The sequence below is a fragment of the Cynocephalus volans genome, chromosome 16 (assembly GCF_027409185.1).
Source record: "Cynocephalus volans isolate mCynVol1 chromosome 16, mCynVol1.pri, whole genome shotgun sequence".
In the NCBI taxonomy this organism is placed as follows: Eukaryota; Metazoa; Chordata; class Mammalia; order Dermoptera; family Cynocephalidae; genus Cynocephalus; species Cynocephalus volans.
Genome location: NC_084475.1, coordinates 8,208,014 through 8,224,694, shown reverse-complemented (window position 1 = coordinate 8,224,694; position 16,681 = coordinate 8,208,014). Strand labels below are relative to the sequence as shown.

Genomic DNA, 16,681 nt, shown 5'->3' with positions numbered 1-16,681 from the left:
GTCAAAGACTTGAAATATTCTACTGATTTCATAAATAAATAAATTTTTTCTTTAAATAACTTTTTCCACGTATTTCCAACTGCATAGCACCATTTTTATTATTTAAGGTGTATAACTTGATGATCTGATATATGTATACATTGTGAAATAATCACCATAATCAAGCTAACTAACATATCCATCACCTCACAAATTAACATTTCCGTGTGTGTGTGGTGAGAACACTTAGGCTCTTAGCAAATTTCAAGTATATGGTACAGCATTGTTACCTATAGGCACCGTGCTATACATTAGATTTTCAGAACTTATTATCTTCCAACTTTGTACCCCTTGATCAACAAACATCTCCCCATATCCCCCTCCTCCTAGCCCCTGGAAACCACCATTCTACTCTCTGCTTCTGTGGATTTGACTATATTAGATTCCATGTATTAGCGAGATCATACAGTACTTGTCTTGCTGTGTCTGGCTTATTTCACTTAGCATTTATTTTTATATAGGATCAGAGTGGCACTATTTGAAGGGGAGCAGTGGCAAGAAATTTTGCTTAGAGATCTGGGAACAGTAAAGGAGCTCTTCCTGTGGCCTTTCAACTTTGCACATGCCTCTAACTTGAATTTGCATATGTCACCATTTCCTGAGGCCCTGTACTTTTCAAACTTCAGGCCTTGAGCTAGAAAAGCTGCAAAAGAATATAAGGAAATTAGTCTGTGAGCTGATCCTCAATTGTATTTTCTGAATTTCAGACAGAGTCACTGGCCACATGGCAGTTTCAAAAATTAAATCAAAACTTAAGCTGAATCCTCTAACAAAAGTACCTGTCTCCCACAGCAGGAGGTAGGTAATTAATGTATGAAGGTGATAAATACAATAAAGAATTATTAAGGTGATGAATATATTAAATACCCATAAAGGCTATGATGAAACAATTGGAAAGCTCTTCAGATATCCATTCTGTGATGAGTTTAGTTATAAAACAAAACATCTGAATTGGAGAGAAAGATTTTTTATGAGAAGAAAAGGATATAGGTCCTTTTTGATTAGAGAAATAAAGAGTTCTCCTTTTCATTCACCCAAACAAGAGGCTATTTTTGTGCCAGGACACAGAACACCCGAGAGGGCTCAAGGAGTTGTCAGGTATACATTGAGATATTTTCAGTTCCAGCTTAAAGGAGAATAAACTTACAAGGTCATAAAAAAGACCTAAATCACTAAGCAAGTCAAAGTGTAGGAAAAGGGTCTATGTCTCAAATATGGCTAGTAAAATGCAAACTAATAAATTAGCCATGACTAACCCTGGGCTAAAATTGGGAAGGGAGGTTTGTATGTGGCATTAGCTATAGGGTTTTCTCAGTCTGCTAACAACAAATTCCAGTTAACAGCCACTAGTGACTGAAGTGAGAGCCCGGTCTGTATTTTATCAGATCCTGAGAAGAAAGTCTTCTCTCCTCTCCCACAATTAGCCATCACTTTGCCACTTTGAGAGTATTTTTCCTAGTGTCCTTAACTATGCCACTCTAAAGAAATACATTACTGACTTTTTTAGAGGGAAGTGGGTAAGATAACCTCATAGCAGCCAAATGAACCCTTACCCTGCATTACAAGCTGCCTTTTGAAGTGGTGAGTTCCCTGTCACTGACAGTAGTCAAGCAAAGACCAGATACTATCACATGGAGAGGGAACTGCTACATTAGAGGAGAAGCTGGACTGGATTCACACCAAATCTAAGATTCTTGAATCATTTGAAACATTGTAAAATAAAAAGATTCTCCAATATTTGATCTAAGATAAGGTCTGAAATTGTGCCAAGAGTATTCTTTTTTTATTGTAGCTAATAAAAACTTTATATTGCCTGGCCTTCTACTTTCCTCTTGCTTCTTGTATTTCTCCATCTACTGCATCTTTTACATCATCCAACAGAAATCTGTTTATATTTAGAAATACAACAAATATAAAATAACCTATCTCAGTAAGGGCAAACCTGAGTTTTCAGATGCTCAATCAGGTAATAAAGAGGAAACACCAAAAGAAGAAATCAGCATTAGTAAATGTTGAGAAAATAAGACAAATTAGATAAAATTCCATGTTGAAAAGGTGACAACAGTGTATTTTGAGAGCTTATCACTGCCTTTTCTCCCAGGTCCCTCTTTGAAAATGAATACAACCTAATAAATACTCTGGAGGATACTAAATTAATAACCATAATAATTTTTTTGTTTAACTATAACATTTAGTATTTCTTCTAGTTTTACTTTTTTAACTACTTCTTATAAAACCACGAAAACTGGGCCAGCCCAAGGCCCACTCTTACTCGGGAGAGCGTGGTGCTGATAACACCAACGCCAAGGGTTCGATTCCTATATAGGGATGGCCAGTTAGCTCACTTGGGAGAGTGTGGTGCTGACAACACCAAGTCAAGGGTTAAGATCCCCTTACCGGTCATCTTAAAAAAAAAAAAAAAAAACACAACAACTAAAAAAATTCATTTTTTTAACACTCTTTGTTCTAAGAGTATCAAAACTAAAGGCATTTTAAATAGAATAAATTTATAAAATTATGATTATTGTAATTAAATTTTATAATTAAATTTACTTAAATGTAATTAAATTTTGTTTAAATTACCATACAAACAAATCCAGTTCTACGTGATGCATTTTTATGTTCCTAAACTAATAAATTACTGCAGAGCTATACAAAATATCCCCAAAGTATTAAATTTTTCCTCCTTTTCCAGATTTTACTTTCCTGAGAAAATGAAAGGTCACCCAGGGTTCCAAACTTTCTCTATTTCTGTCTCTATCTGTATCTCTATCTCATGTCTCACATGCTGGTAAAAATATAATTTGGCAATTAAAGTAGTCATGAAGTAATCATGGATGCCAAGGTTTCTCCATAAGGATATTTACCACAACGTTATTTATAATAGTTAAAAATTTGAAACAACTTACATTTCTAACAACAGGAATAGTGTAAGACTTAGGGCCTTGAGCTTTGGAGTCAGACTAGTCTGGGTTTGAATCTCAGGTCTTCCGCTTATCTGTGTGACTCGGGACAAGTTATTTAATCCCCCTGAGCCTTGGTTTTCTGTTTTGTAAAATGGAAGAAATCATCTTTTTAAGGGGAGTAAAGATAACTGGCAAGCACAGGGCAAAGGTGGACCTCGGTGGCCAACATCTTCTCACTGTCCATTCTGTAGCTATTGGCAAGTGGCAGTAATACATCCCTTAGGTAGTAAGACTCTGGACATATTGTGATGCTTGCAGTCACTCCAATCGATAAAAACTGATGAATGGGAATACTGTTTGCTGTTTCACGTATTAAATCTAAATCTTTTCATGTTTCTTCTCAGGGATGAAAATTTACCAGGAACTCTTCAATGCCAATCACAACACAGAGAAAAGAAGTTGAATCATTCACAAATGGAAGGTAATGAAAATCATCCTCAAAATTAAAATGTAAACAACAGTCCTTTAATATAACTGATCCTTCTTCTCTCAGAAGATCTGGGATTTCAAGGGTTGTCTATACTACTCTATCATTTGAGAAAAAAAAAAGAAAAAAAACTTTCCGTGGGTCGGGAGAGGGATCACTTTCAAACGGGCATCTCCCTAGAATTTAGACAGTCCTGGTCAAATTCCTGTATTCAAAGAATAACTTATGGGTTATTCTGTGTGGAAAAGAACAAATGAAAGGTCAAGTATAAACCAAGTAATGTAAGAGTGTAAACACAACTAAAGTCCCAGGATTTTTCAGAGAAAAAAAATTATAATGATAAAATGAGCTATACTGGCTACAGTTCATTCATCCAAACAACAAATATTTACTTAAAGCCAAAAATGTACTCGGCACGGGAAACACAACAAGTTAGACTTGGACACTGCCCTCATAGGAAGTCCAAAAGGGAAGACAGACAATTAAACCATAATTGTTGAATGAATCATTTAAATTACAATAGGACATGACTTATGACAGGAAAAATATAGAGCATAAAGAGACGTCTCCTAACTTGGTCGTGCGAGGGAAGAAGAGTCCCAGAGAAGGCTGAATATGGAGTAGGAGTAAATCAGGCAAAGAGCAGAAAGAAAGGCCCAGAGAAAAGGGAAAGCGTGATGCACAAGAAAAACTACAAGAAGTCAAGCATGGCTGTGTTTGGATTCTGGGAGGCTAATGCTTCACTCCTCTGAATTTAGAACCAATTGAAAATTGATTCAGGAGACAGAAAGGAATCAAAGAACCACCTTGATTGCTGGGATAGCTGGTTTGGAAAATACAAAGGATTGTCAAGATCGGATGTGCATTTTTAATTGTAAAACTGATCTAAATGCCTTGATAATGACAGTTTATGGTTTTATAAGACATTAACATTTCTAAGGAGCTTTAATATACATTGGTGCTCATTTTAAGAGATTTCTTTTAATCAGATGTGGTAAGACATGCAGACATGGAAATGACTGTCATGAAAGAAGTTTTTTTTAACTCAAAGATCCCAGAGGCACATGTCATACAGGGCCACATGAGGAAGCACCAGGGTCAGTCAGGAGGTGGCAGGGGCAGAATGTGGACAAGAGCCTTTATTGTGGTTTCCAGGAAAAGGAACTGGCAAGGCAGAGTAAGCAGGGTTAGGAATAGTGAGTTTGAATAGTTTCAGTGGACTCTGGGGTGTGGGGGCTGTCTCTAGTTGTCTGGTATCTGGGCTTGGGATAATTAAGGAAAGAACATAGCAGCCCTGAATGTAAGAGCAGAGAAGGAAGGTGTTTAGAGGATTAGCTGGTTTGTATATGAAAGGCACACTCACAAGCTAATAGTTTACTATCTACACGAGTTTACTAGTCAGCCCTGGGTGGGGCAGTCCCTCCAGGGCCAGCAGAGCCCCAAATGTCAAAGCATCAAACACAGAAACTAGAAAATGTTCCTCACAACTTTCCTGAGTGGTCAATTTCTTCATTCTACAAATATTTATTGAACACTTCAAATTCCCCAACATCTCCCATTCTCACTCTCAATTGATATACTTGCTTCCTACTTCTCTGAAGAAAACTGAAGCAATAGGAAAAGAATTTCCAGACTCCCAACTTCCTGTCTACCTCCCTACCAGCATCTATACCCATATACTCTGCCTTCCACCATTTTCGAACAGTTTGAGCAACAAAAGTAAATATATGTTTTATAAACCAAAGTAAAAAATAAACATCCAAAAGTCCATATGCTAGAAATAAATGACAGAATTTTTAATATTTTAACAAATTTTAAATGAAGAATTTTTAAATAGTAGCTGGAGAAGAAAATGTCACAATATTTTTTAAAATTGAAACATAATTGATTGCACATATTCATAGGGTACATAGTTGAATATCAATACCTGTGTACAATATGTGGTGATCAAGTCAGAATAGTTAGTACATTCTTCATTACACAATGTAATCATTCTTTGTGACCCTTTACCAATTTCTCACTAACCCTCCTCCTCCTTTCCCACCACTGGTAACCTCAGTTCTATCCTCTCCTTTTGAAAGTTCAACATATTATTGTGCTTGTTGTATCTTTCTCTCTTTCTTTTCTTATTTATTTGTTAATATTTTTAGCTCCCACTTATGAGAACATGCAGTATTTCTCTTTTTGTGCCTGGCTTATTTCACTTAACATAATTTTTTCCAAGTTCATCCACATTGCTGCAAGTGGCAGAATTTCATTCTTTTTATGGCTGAGTAGTATTCCATTGTCTATAGATAGCACATTTTCCTTACCCAGTCATCCATCAATAGGCATTTAGGTTGATTCCATATCTTGTCTATCGTAAATAGAGCTGTGATAAACATGGGAGTGCAGGTAACCCTTCCACATGATTTCCATTCCTTTGGGTATGTACCCAGCAGTGGGATTGCTGGATTGTATGGCAGTTCTATCTGTAGTTGTTTGGGGAACCTCTATACCATTTTCCATAATGGCTGCACCAATTTGTAGTCCCACTGACAGAGTAAGAAAGTTCTCTTTTCTCTGCCTCCTTGCTGGCATTTGTTATTCTCTGCCTTTTTGATAATAGCCAGTCTAACTGGGGTGAGATGATATCTCAGTGTGGTTTTGATTTGCATTTCCCAGATATTTAGTGATGTTGAACATTTTTTGAGTCTGTTGGCCATTTTTATGTCGTTCTTTGAGAAATGCCTATTCAGCTCATTTGTCCATTTGTTAACCAGGTTATTTGTTTTTTTACTGTAAAGTTGTTTGAGTGCCCTGTATATTCTGGATATTAATCCCTTGTTGAATGCATAGTTTGCACATATTTTCTCCTATCCTACAGTTTTTTTCACTCTACTGATTGTTCTCTTTGCTGTAAAGAAGCTTTGTAGTTTGATATAATCCCATTTGTTTATTTTTTCTTTTGTTGTCTGTGCTTTTGGGCTCTTATTTATAAAGTCTTTGCCCAGTCCTACATCCTGGAGAATCTCCCCTATGTTTTCTTCAAGGAGTTTTAAAGTTTTAGGTCTCATATTTAAGTCTTTAATCCATTTTGAGTTGCTTTTGGTGAACGGCAAGAGGTACAGATCTGTTTCATTCTTCTACATATGGATATCCAGTTTTCCCAGCACCATTTATAAGAGGCTCTCCTTTCCGCATCTTATGTTCTTGGTGCCCTTGTTGAAGATCAGTTGGCTGTAAATATGTGGGGTGATTTCTAGGTTCTCTATTCTGTTCCATTGGTCCACATGTCTGTTTTTATGCCAGTACCATGCTGTTTTGTTTACTGTAGCTTTGTAGTATAATTTGAAATCAGGAAGTGTAATGCCTCCAGCTATATTTTTTTTTGCTCAGGATTACTTTTGCTATTTAAGGTCTTTTGTTGTTTTATATGAATGTTAGGATTGCTTTTTCTATTTCTGTGAAGAATGTCATTGGTATTTTGATGGGGATTGCATTGAATCTGTACATTGCTTTGGGCAGTATGGACATTTTCACAATGTTAATTCTTCCAATCCATGAGCATGGAATGTCTCTCCATCTTTTGTGTCCTCTTTATTTTCTTTCAGCAATGATTGTAGTTCCCATTGTAGAGATATTTCGCCTCCTTGGTTAAATTTATTCCTAGCTATTTTATTTTTTTGGTGACTATTGTAAGTGGACTTGCTTTCTTGATTTTTCTGCTAGTTCATTGTTGGAGTAGAAAAATTTTACTGATTTTCGTGTGCTGATTTTGTATCCTGCAACTTTACTGAAATTATCTGCTCTAAGAGTTTTATGTAGAGTCTTTAGGTTTTTCTATATATAGGATCATGTCATCTGCAAACAGGGTCAGTTTGACTTCATCTTTTTCAATCTGGATGCCCTTTATTTCTTTCTCTTGCCTGACTGCTCTGGCTAGTACTTCCAGTACTATGTTAAATAGGAGTGATGAGAGTGGGCATCCTTGTCTGATTCCTGTTCTTAAGAATTCAGGATGATGTTCATTCAGGATGATGCTGGCAGTGGATTTGCTGTATATGGCTTTCATTGTGCTAGGATATTTCCCTTCTATACCTAATTTGTCAAAAGTCTTTATCATGAAGTGAGGTCAAATTTTGTTAAATGCTTTTCTGCATCTATTGAGATAATCATGTGGGTTTTGTCCTTGATTTTGTTGATGTGGTGTATCACATTTATTCACTTGTATATGTTGAACCATCCTTGCATCCCCTGGATGAATCCCACTTGATCATGGTGTATTTTTAAGGGAGAAATAACAGTGAGTTTGTATATAGGATATGATAGAGAGTGAAAAAAAATTGGTGTCAGAGACAGAGGGAACCCCTTCATGGGTAATTTCTTTGAATATGAGAGGGAATGGGTTCTGGCCCACAGTGGAGGGATTGGCTCTAGATAAGAGTACAAAGTTAATTTGTGGAACAGGGAGGAAGTCAGAGTATGTGTGTACATACTCTGTAGGGAGGTAGATATGGAGGTGGGAGTCTGCAGAAATTCTACTTGTCTCTTTTTCTTCCTAATTCCCCCCACCTAGCATTACTTTTTCTTTTTCCCATAGCACATATCACCATTTACAGTGGCATCTAATTTACCTATTTATTACATTTATATGAGGGCAGAGATATTTGTCTATTTAATGCACTAATGTATTCTGAGCACTTAAAACAGTACCTGGCACATAGAAAGCATACAATAAATATTTGTTGACTAAGTTACACCCATGAAAGAAAGCCTACTAACATGTTAGAGAAGTTGGGAGAAAATAGAAACAAGTCAGAGATGGTTTAGTCCAAGTTCTAGAGAAGCCTACCTTTTATCTAAAGAGAAAGCTATTACCTTTTCACATTATTATAGGGCAGGTATCATTATCTCTATAGGATTAATCGTTCATACAGAGAGATGCTGAGACTTGAATATGATATGAAAAAAGGTTTATTCTGGTGCCATTTGGCACAACTTTGTTCTAAGTTTATTTCCTGATTCACTAATTTTAGAAAACATGTCTAATTTTGGCTCCTGTTAGTACCTTGACTATTTCTTTAAAAAACTTTGGGTCTGTACAAACATACACAAATATATAATTTGGGTCCATATTGGTATATTAGTTTTCTATTGCTGCTGTAACAAATTGCCACAAACTTGGCAGCTTAAAAAAACACAAATTTATTATATCACAGCTCTGTATGTCAGAGGTCCAGGTGGCCTCAGTTGGTTTTTCTTTAATGGGTCTAACAGGGCCAAAATTAAGGTATTGGTCAGCCTGGGCTCTTATCTGGGGGCCTTGGAGGAGAATGTGCTTCCAATCTCATTCAGATTTTTGGCAGAATTCAGCTCCTTGTGGTTGCAGGGCTGAGGTCCCAGTTTCCTTGCTGTTTGTCAGCCAGGGACCTCTCTCAGCCACTTAAGGCTGCCTGCATTGCACATCATGTTGCCCCCTCAGTCTTCAAACCAGCAATGGTGGTTCAGGTCCTTCTCAGGCTCTGAATCTCTCTGACTTCTTCTGCCACATCTCTCTTGCTTGTAGCTATATAAGGGATCATGTAATTAGATTGGGCCCAGGATAATCTATCTTAATTCTGCAAAGTCTCTTTTGTCATGTACAGTCACATGTTCACAGGTTTCAGGGATTAGGGTATGAACATCTTTGGAAGGCCATCTCACCTACTACATTTGGTTTTCCATCAATTAGTTTATCCCAGTTCAAATCCCATGGAAGGATTCTATCCTTCATAAAAAATGTCTACTGAGTACTTGTTTTTCTCTCAACACTTTTTCAGAAAATAATCTCCAGTCAACTGCACTGTCTGTCCTAATCCCATTAGCATATGTATTTCTTCTTGAATAACTGTCCTGAATAACATAATTCCATTTTGTCAGCGTTCCAAGATGCTTACAAATTCTTCAACAAGGATAAAACTGGCTGTATTGATTTACATGGAATGATGTGCACTTTAGCTAAGCTGGGAATGATTCTAAGCAAACGTGATGTCAATAATGAATTAAGATGTGCTGATATTGATGGTGAGTACTTTGACTTCTCATTATTTTTCTCATAAAAGATTTTTGTGAATATGTATTTTTCTCACAGTGACTGTATAAACATGAGAAATAGACCTCATTTATTTGCCAAAAATGTGTGTGTGTGTCTATTTAAAGACATCAGTGAGGAATGTATATAAGTTATGATATCAAATTAATGATACAAATTAACTACTTAAAAAATCCTATGTGGAAATTAGAGTGACTGTCTCATTTCAATATCAAATTCAGGTTACCAATCATGATGTAAATTTTGGAGAGTGCCTTGACATAACAGATACAAAGACATGAATAATTTCAAAAGTGACATGTTGCCAAGAAAATCCAAGCCCTTTGTTTCTGTTTTAATCATAATAATACAAATCTTTCTTCCATCATTCCATCTATATTGAATTTTTATTTTTTATTTTTTTAAAAGAAGACCAGTAAGGGGATCTTAACAAACTTGACCTGGTGTTGTCAGCACCATGCTCACCAGTGAGCTAACCGGCCATCCCTATATGGGATCTGAACCCGTGGCCTTGGTGTTATCAGCACCACACTCTCCCAAGTGAGCCACGGGCCGGCCCCTATATTGAATTTTTAAATATCACAGCATTTTGCTGGAATTTTTAAAGCATACAGATAGTTTTTATTGATTATACTAACTAGGGATTAGTAGCACAAGCTGATATGTTATGTGGAAAATATATTCAGCATATTTTCTCCTCTCACCTCTCTCTACCCAATTGCCAGTGCCTCATTCAGTCAGCATCAGTTCCATGTGTGATTCAAAATCCCAGTCAATAAGGTATCACTTGTTTCCACTAATTCTGTGCAATTTTTCTAATATTTCATAGAAACACACATACCCCCTTAGTAGCACTCACTATCCTTTAATTTCAGAGGAAATGGGGTACAACTTGAGGATGTTATAATAGGAATGAATGATAGGGGTGGGTATGGCCTCAGGGGGAAGGAGTGGATTCCTGGCAAACACGGCAAGTCTCTGGGAAGACAGGACTACAATGTCTGGGAACCCCTGGCTTGATGTTTACACCCCACCATCACTTCTGTGGGCTGTGGGTGACTTGTGTAATGGTGCTAAGACAACCTGAAGAAGACCAGTGCATATCTGACCATATCCACAGCCCTTAAGTGCTCTAATTTTAAGTATTAAATAGTCCAGGATGTTTTAATTTTTAAATTTAATGTACAAGGGTACTTCAAAAAGTTCATGGAACAATAGAATTAAAAGATAATACAAATCCTCCCATGAACTTTTTGAAGACCCCTCATATATTCTGATAATTAAAATATATCTTATCCTTGTCCTAAGCCTTAGATTTCTGTTGCAGGAGATGGGAAGGTAAACTTCTCAGACTTTATAAAGGTGCTAACAGATAAGGACCGCTTCCTCAGAGCTGTGGGTGAGTAGAGATGTTACTGAATAGATGGCAGTTGAGAAGCTACAACTCACTACATAGTAAATAAACATTATTGATTTGCACTAAGGAGACAAATCAGGAAGGTGTAGTCTGGAATGCAATTTACTTTTGTACTACTTCTCCAAAACAATATTTGCTAAGTAAGTTGATACAGTTTTAGAATTTTAACTTAAATACATCAAGCAGGCACTGGCATTGTCTAAAGGTTTAATGCAGGAGACCCTGCCCTGTAGTCTCCAATGAGAGCACTCAGGAACTGACTAGTGTAGAAAAATTTGGTCTCCTGAATTCTTTACCAAGTATATACACACTTTGGGAGGCATTCCTTTTACAAAAGAAAAAACATTTTTTAGAGAAAAAAAGGTGCTCTCTCATGCAAATTTGGGGTATAAATAATTTACTGTTCTTGAAAAAATACCTTCTTCACACTGATAAAACCTCAACCCTCAGTGCACTGTTCATGAGTTCAACAACTGCCTTGGAAAATCTAACCACTATTTATAACATGTTTCCCAGGATAAATACATTCCAAAACCCAAGCATTGTACACAGTTTTGAAAATTCACCCATTCATAAGCTATGAACTGTCCTTAGGATAAAGTGAAGTTACGGTTTGCAAGTACTACTATAGTAATGGGGGCTTGCCTGCAAACCAGAGATACATTTTCAACAATTTCTTTGCCTAGAAGAACAAGACAATAGTCCTTAATATATAACTCATGTTTATGTTAAAAGTACTACTATATTTACTTGGAAGTTATTGAACTAAAAGTATTTTTTATATTCCATAACTAGTCTGTCTGCTCAGTAATCAAAATGGCCTTTCTACCAGATAGAACAGATTTTTAATGACTTACTGCATCTCTAGTCCCTGACTTGATATTATTATTACAAATACTCAGTAAAAAGACTGTCAGTTTATTTATTTATTTATTTTGATAAACGGTTTGTTCAGAAGGCATTTTCAAAGCTATCTTTTTTTCCCCTGCATAGTTCCAGAAAAGGAGGCCTGTTTAGATGTAGCTGGCAATCCAGGGATCCTACTGTTTGAGATCTTATCAAAGCTTGTAGAGACTTCAGCCCTACCCAGAAAGGCTGTAATGGAACTAGTAAGGTAAGTGGGAAGGAAAGGAACAAAAACTGACTTCTCAGAAGCACTTTTGAGGATATTAACACAGCAGTCACCTCTACTAACATCCAACTCACCAGGGTCTGGTCCAAAACAAAGGATTAGGTAACTGAAAAATGGCTCTCCTGCCACAATATGAGATCTTATTCCTTCATCTCCACAGTCCTGCCCAGCTCTGAAATCATAAGGCTGACCTCAGACCATCTCAGGGACCCACTGAAGGTCTAAGACAGCCAAGCAGGTTCAGCCTCTCCTAACTATGGCCTGAGAATCCCAGCAGAATAAGACTTTTTCCAGGGATGATTTTGGGTGGGCTTAGAAATCTAGTTTGGAATACAAGACTTTACTGCTCATCCTGGAACTACCAGGGGCTCTCAAGAGGGCCTCTGACTCTGAGATGAGGGTGACAGCAAGTTCAGACCTCCCGCGGTAGCCTTTAGACTAGAGCAGAACCAATTACACTTGAGAATAAAGGATGAGGAAACATTCTCACCCGAGTGTGTTTATTTATTAATAATAAATTTGTTGGTTAGCTAAACAGATAGCTATATTTAACAAATAGTGCTAAAAATAAACTTCCTCAATTAATTTTTTTCATTGTATTATAGAAATTAAACAAATGTTGCCATTATCAATCTTTTCAACTCATACGCCTTCAAAGCATTCTGGTATCCCACTTAGAGAAACAAAAATACAGAATTCCACTTACAATATAAAACTAATCTACTGTCCCTCAGTAGGTAGTCTCTTTATACCATTCTATCTCTCTGTCAGAAGGGAAACAGAAAGTGCACAGAATTCTACTTTTCATTCCAATTTAAAGATATTTATCGAATTCCTGCTTTTGGTATACAAATTTGGCACATTGCTTAGCCTCTCAGCCTCAGTTTCCTCATCTATAAGAAGGAGGTAATGATAATGATAATACCTACCTTATAGGGCAATTGTGAGGATGATGTGTGATAATGCATGTGAAGTGCTTAGCACATTATAAGAGCACGATAAATGTTTGCTGTTATTATTATGTGGAAGTAACTAAATAAGCATAGAATATGCATATTATCTAATGAGTATATACTATTATTACCCCCATGTTACATATCCAAAACTGAAGCACAGGTCAGTTAAATAACTTGCCCTAGAGGCAGTAGTGCTTAAATTTTAGCACACTCTGATTCCAGAACCCATGCTCTTATCCACCCCCCGTACTGCCTCTCACACCTGGTAAGCGCATGCTTAGGAAATGTTAGCTGATGTTAGTGTTTTTGTTATTGTGGTTGTGCTTGTTATTTATATAGTCATCTTGTTGTTGCCTGGTTCCGAAGGAGATTAAGTGTTTAAGATATAGCATTTGCATTTAAGGAGCTTAAAATATAAATAGAGAGAAAAGCCATAAATATCTGGATAACTAGCTAAATATACAGAAGTAAAATAATACAAAATATGTTATATAATTAATTGTCAGGTGAACAGCAGAGATAATTCATTTCGTTTCCTGAGAAAGCAGGTCTTGAGCTAGTTAACAGAATTGGATAGGTATTTATATAGCTGATTACATCATTTATTGAACATTTACTAAGTGCAAAGCTCTGAGCAAGCACTTACATACATTAGTTTTCCCCTGGATAGTAACTGGTCTCCCTGCTTGCACCTTTTGACTTCTCCCCTGCCCTGCCTGCCCCACAGTCTGCTCTCAACACTCCCTATGCCTCACTGATGTCTTGACTCCTACAACACCAAATGACCCTTTAAAAATTGTCAGATCATGTCACTCCTCTGCTCAAAACCTTCAAAACCTCCCATTTCCCTCAGAGGAAAATCCATAGTCTTTATGATGATTTATTGGCCCTCTATGTGATCTGTGCTTGTCTTACACCTCTTTGACTTCATCTCCTGTTACTCTGCTCAGGACATGCCGGCCTCCTTGCTGTTCCTCAAATACACCAGATGTGTTTCCACCTAAGGCCTTTGCACTTGCTTTTCGCTCTATCTGGAACGCCTTCCCCTGGGTATCCCGTGACACACTCTACTCACTCTCACCACCTTCAGGTCTTTGTTCAAATGTCATCTCAGTAAAGGAAACCAAAGGCCAAGGACTAAGGATATAAAATAGTCAAGTGGCCTGTAGAAAGTATCAGTAGATATTCTATAACTGTCACAAAAATAGGCACTCAATAATATTTATTGAATGAATATGAAATTAGACTTAAAATAAGTTTAGTCAGCATATATAACTTGCAACTTGAATTTGTTTTTCTTTTTGTCCTATGACACTTTTTATCCACTTATGAATTGCTTTTTTTTTTAAGCTATTTCCGAAGAAAATTCCAGGATACCAGTGCAGAAATACCATGGAGTCCCTATGTTATGGGTTATGGAAAAAGGAGACTTAAGCCAGACATATGCATACCTCCAAACTCAAGCATGGCTGCTTTTGCTAATGCTGCCAAGGTTGCAATAACAGAAGAAAAGGATTTATTTAAATTTCTTGAAGAGCTCAAGAGTAAGAGCCGTTTGTTCTCTCCACACTGTTTTGAAGGATTTATTTGTATATGACTGGTCAGAATACTAGAGGCCAAGTGCTGTAAGAGCAGGACCACTGTTCTGAGTAACAGGTCTCTGTCACACAGATAACATCTGAAAGCAAATGTACATCTTACCTGAATCCTCAGACACCTGGATGAAGCCTAGAGTCTGTAGGTGGGAAGGGGGAGAAGGAGAGTGAAGAAGGGGGGCCGTGGCCACTAAGGAGAAGCATAAATGCAGAGCAAAGTAGGCACCACATGTTTATCTTTTATGTGAATTTCTTCTTACATTGTTTGTGATACTATTTCTATTTTTATCTTTTTAGAATGCAATCCCCCTTCAGACAGTCCATATTCAAAAGTACCCATCTTTCCGTTGTTTCCTAATGTGGATGGGATGGTGATAGGAAAGCCATTCAAAGACATACAGAAATTAGAAATGCTAAGGAGAAAAGAGCCTTTGAGTTTCTTTGAGAACTATTTTTTCCATAAAAAAGACTGGAAAACACAGGTGAGATTTAGATTATGCCTCATTAGTTAATTTAAATACTTAGATTTTTGAGTACTAACTTAACAGAACTGATAGCATTTTTTTACAACAAATATCTTTAGTTGATATATTTCAAACCAGATTCCATAGCCATTTTCCCAAATTTAAGCCCAGGTGTAAATATTTAATTTAATTTCAACACATTGTTAAACTTACTGAAAAATACAATCCTAGGTTTGGGGTTGGGGATGGGGAACATAATAATAATAACAATAAAAAGTCCTCAGGTCCTACCTCCAATCACCCTCCCATCAACTCAGGGACCAGAAGCTGCATTTTAGACTCCCTTGGGATTATGTTCTAGATTGTGGTTGGTTCAAACACCATGGGATAAGCAGACCAGGCCCACAATCCAATGGAGCAATGCTGTGAAAGACGGACCATCCTGCCCTTGACTAGAACCTCATTTATGGTTCCAGCTGCACTTTCTGGCTCATTTCAAGCTCTGTTGCCTCTAATCTATTTTGCCCCTCCCAAGATATACTTTATCATCATGAGTTTTAATTTTTCAGGCAAGTATGCCCAAGTTTCTAGATATTCTCTTAGGATGCTCTGGCCTTACCCCAGGTTTGTCATAGGCCTGCCAGCCTAAGAAACAGGATAAAGATTTGACAGGGGGCCAGTCCACTCTGTGGGGCATCTCTGGGTTGCAAAGATCCATGTGCAGTTCACATTAGTATAAAATCCCTAGAATGCCCCTACAAACATAAGGTTTAAGAGTCTGAGGGGCTATCACTGTCACAAATGACCCCAAGTTCAGACTTCATCTTTATCTGTCCAAAGGAAGCCATAAGTGCAGGCAAATGTCACGGAAAAGATGAAACTAAAAGGACATTTACTCTTCTTTAAATATTTTTTTCTTGGTGGCTGGCCTGTATGGGGATCAAAACCCTTGACCTTAGTGTTACAACACCATGCTCTAAGCAACTGAGCTAACCGGCCAGCCTACCTCTTTAAATTTATGTCCCAATATTGAACCCCTCCACCTATGATGCCTATCTGTTCACTGTCAGTCTCTCCAACTAGAATATAAGGTTCACCTATGCAAGGACTTTGTTTCACTGAGGTATCCCTATCACCTAAAACACAGCCTGGCCCATAAGAGACTCATTATTTTTTGAATGAAAGAAAACTACAATAAAAATAATAGAGAGCACACTATATGCTAGATGGTGACTAATCATCTCAGCAGAGATAGTGTCAGTAGTTTCCTAAGTGGTCCCCTTGCTTTTACTTTTGTCTCCTTCAATCTATTCTCAACACAGCAGCCAAAGTGACTCCAAACCCTCCAATGGTTTTTCATATCAGTTAGAATAAAAACCAAAATTTTTATAATAACTTATAAGGTCCTAAACAATCTAAATCTGAGCCTTCCAATAATCATAGCCACTAATGGCTATTTAAATTTAAATTTAAATTAAATTAAATTACAAATTCATTTCCTTAGCCACACTAGCCACACAAAATGCTCAATAGCCATATGTGGCTAATGGCTACTGTACTGGACAGCACAGAAATACAGAACATTTCCATCTTTGTGGAAAGTTCTACTGGA

General features: G+C 37.1%; 1 protein-coding gene across 1 annotated transcript in view; it reads left to right on the top strand.

The window, feature by feature from the left end:
• Nucleotides 1-751: 751 nt before the first annotated feature.
• Nucleotides 752-16,681, top strand: part of LOC134365211 (EF-hand calcium-binding domain-containing protein 3-like) — a 29,958-nt gene continuing 14,028 nt past the window's right edge. The window contains exons 1-7 of the mRNA XM_063081419.1: nt 752-837; nt 3,350-3,426; nt 9,334-9,477; nt 10,833-10,904; nt 11,916-12,036; nt 14,361-14,554; nt 14,903-15,087. Coding sequence (XP_062937489.1) covers nt 764-837; nt 3,350-3,426; nt 9,334-9,477; nt 10,833-10,904; nt 11,916-12,036; nt 14,361-14,554; nt 14,903-15,087 — 867 coding nt within the window. The 5' untranslated portion in view covers nt 752-763. The remainder of the gene's footprint in view (nt 838-3,349; nt 3,427-9,333; nt 9,478-10,832; nt 10,905-11,915; nt 12,037-14,360; nt 14,555-14,902; nt 15,088-16,681) is intronic.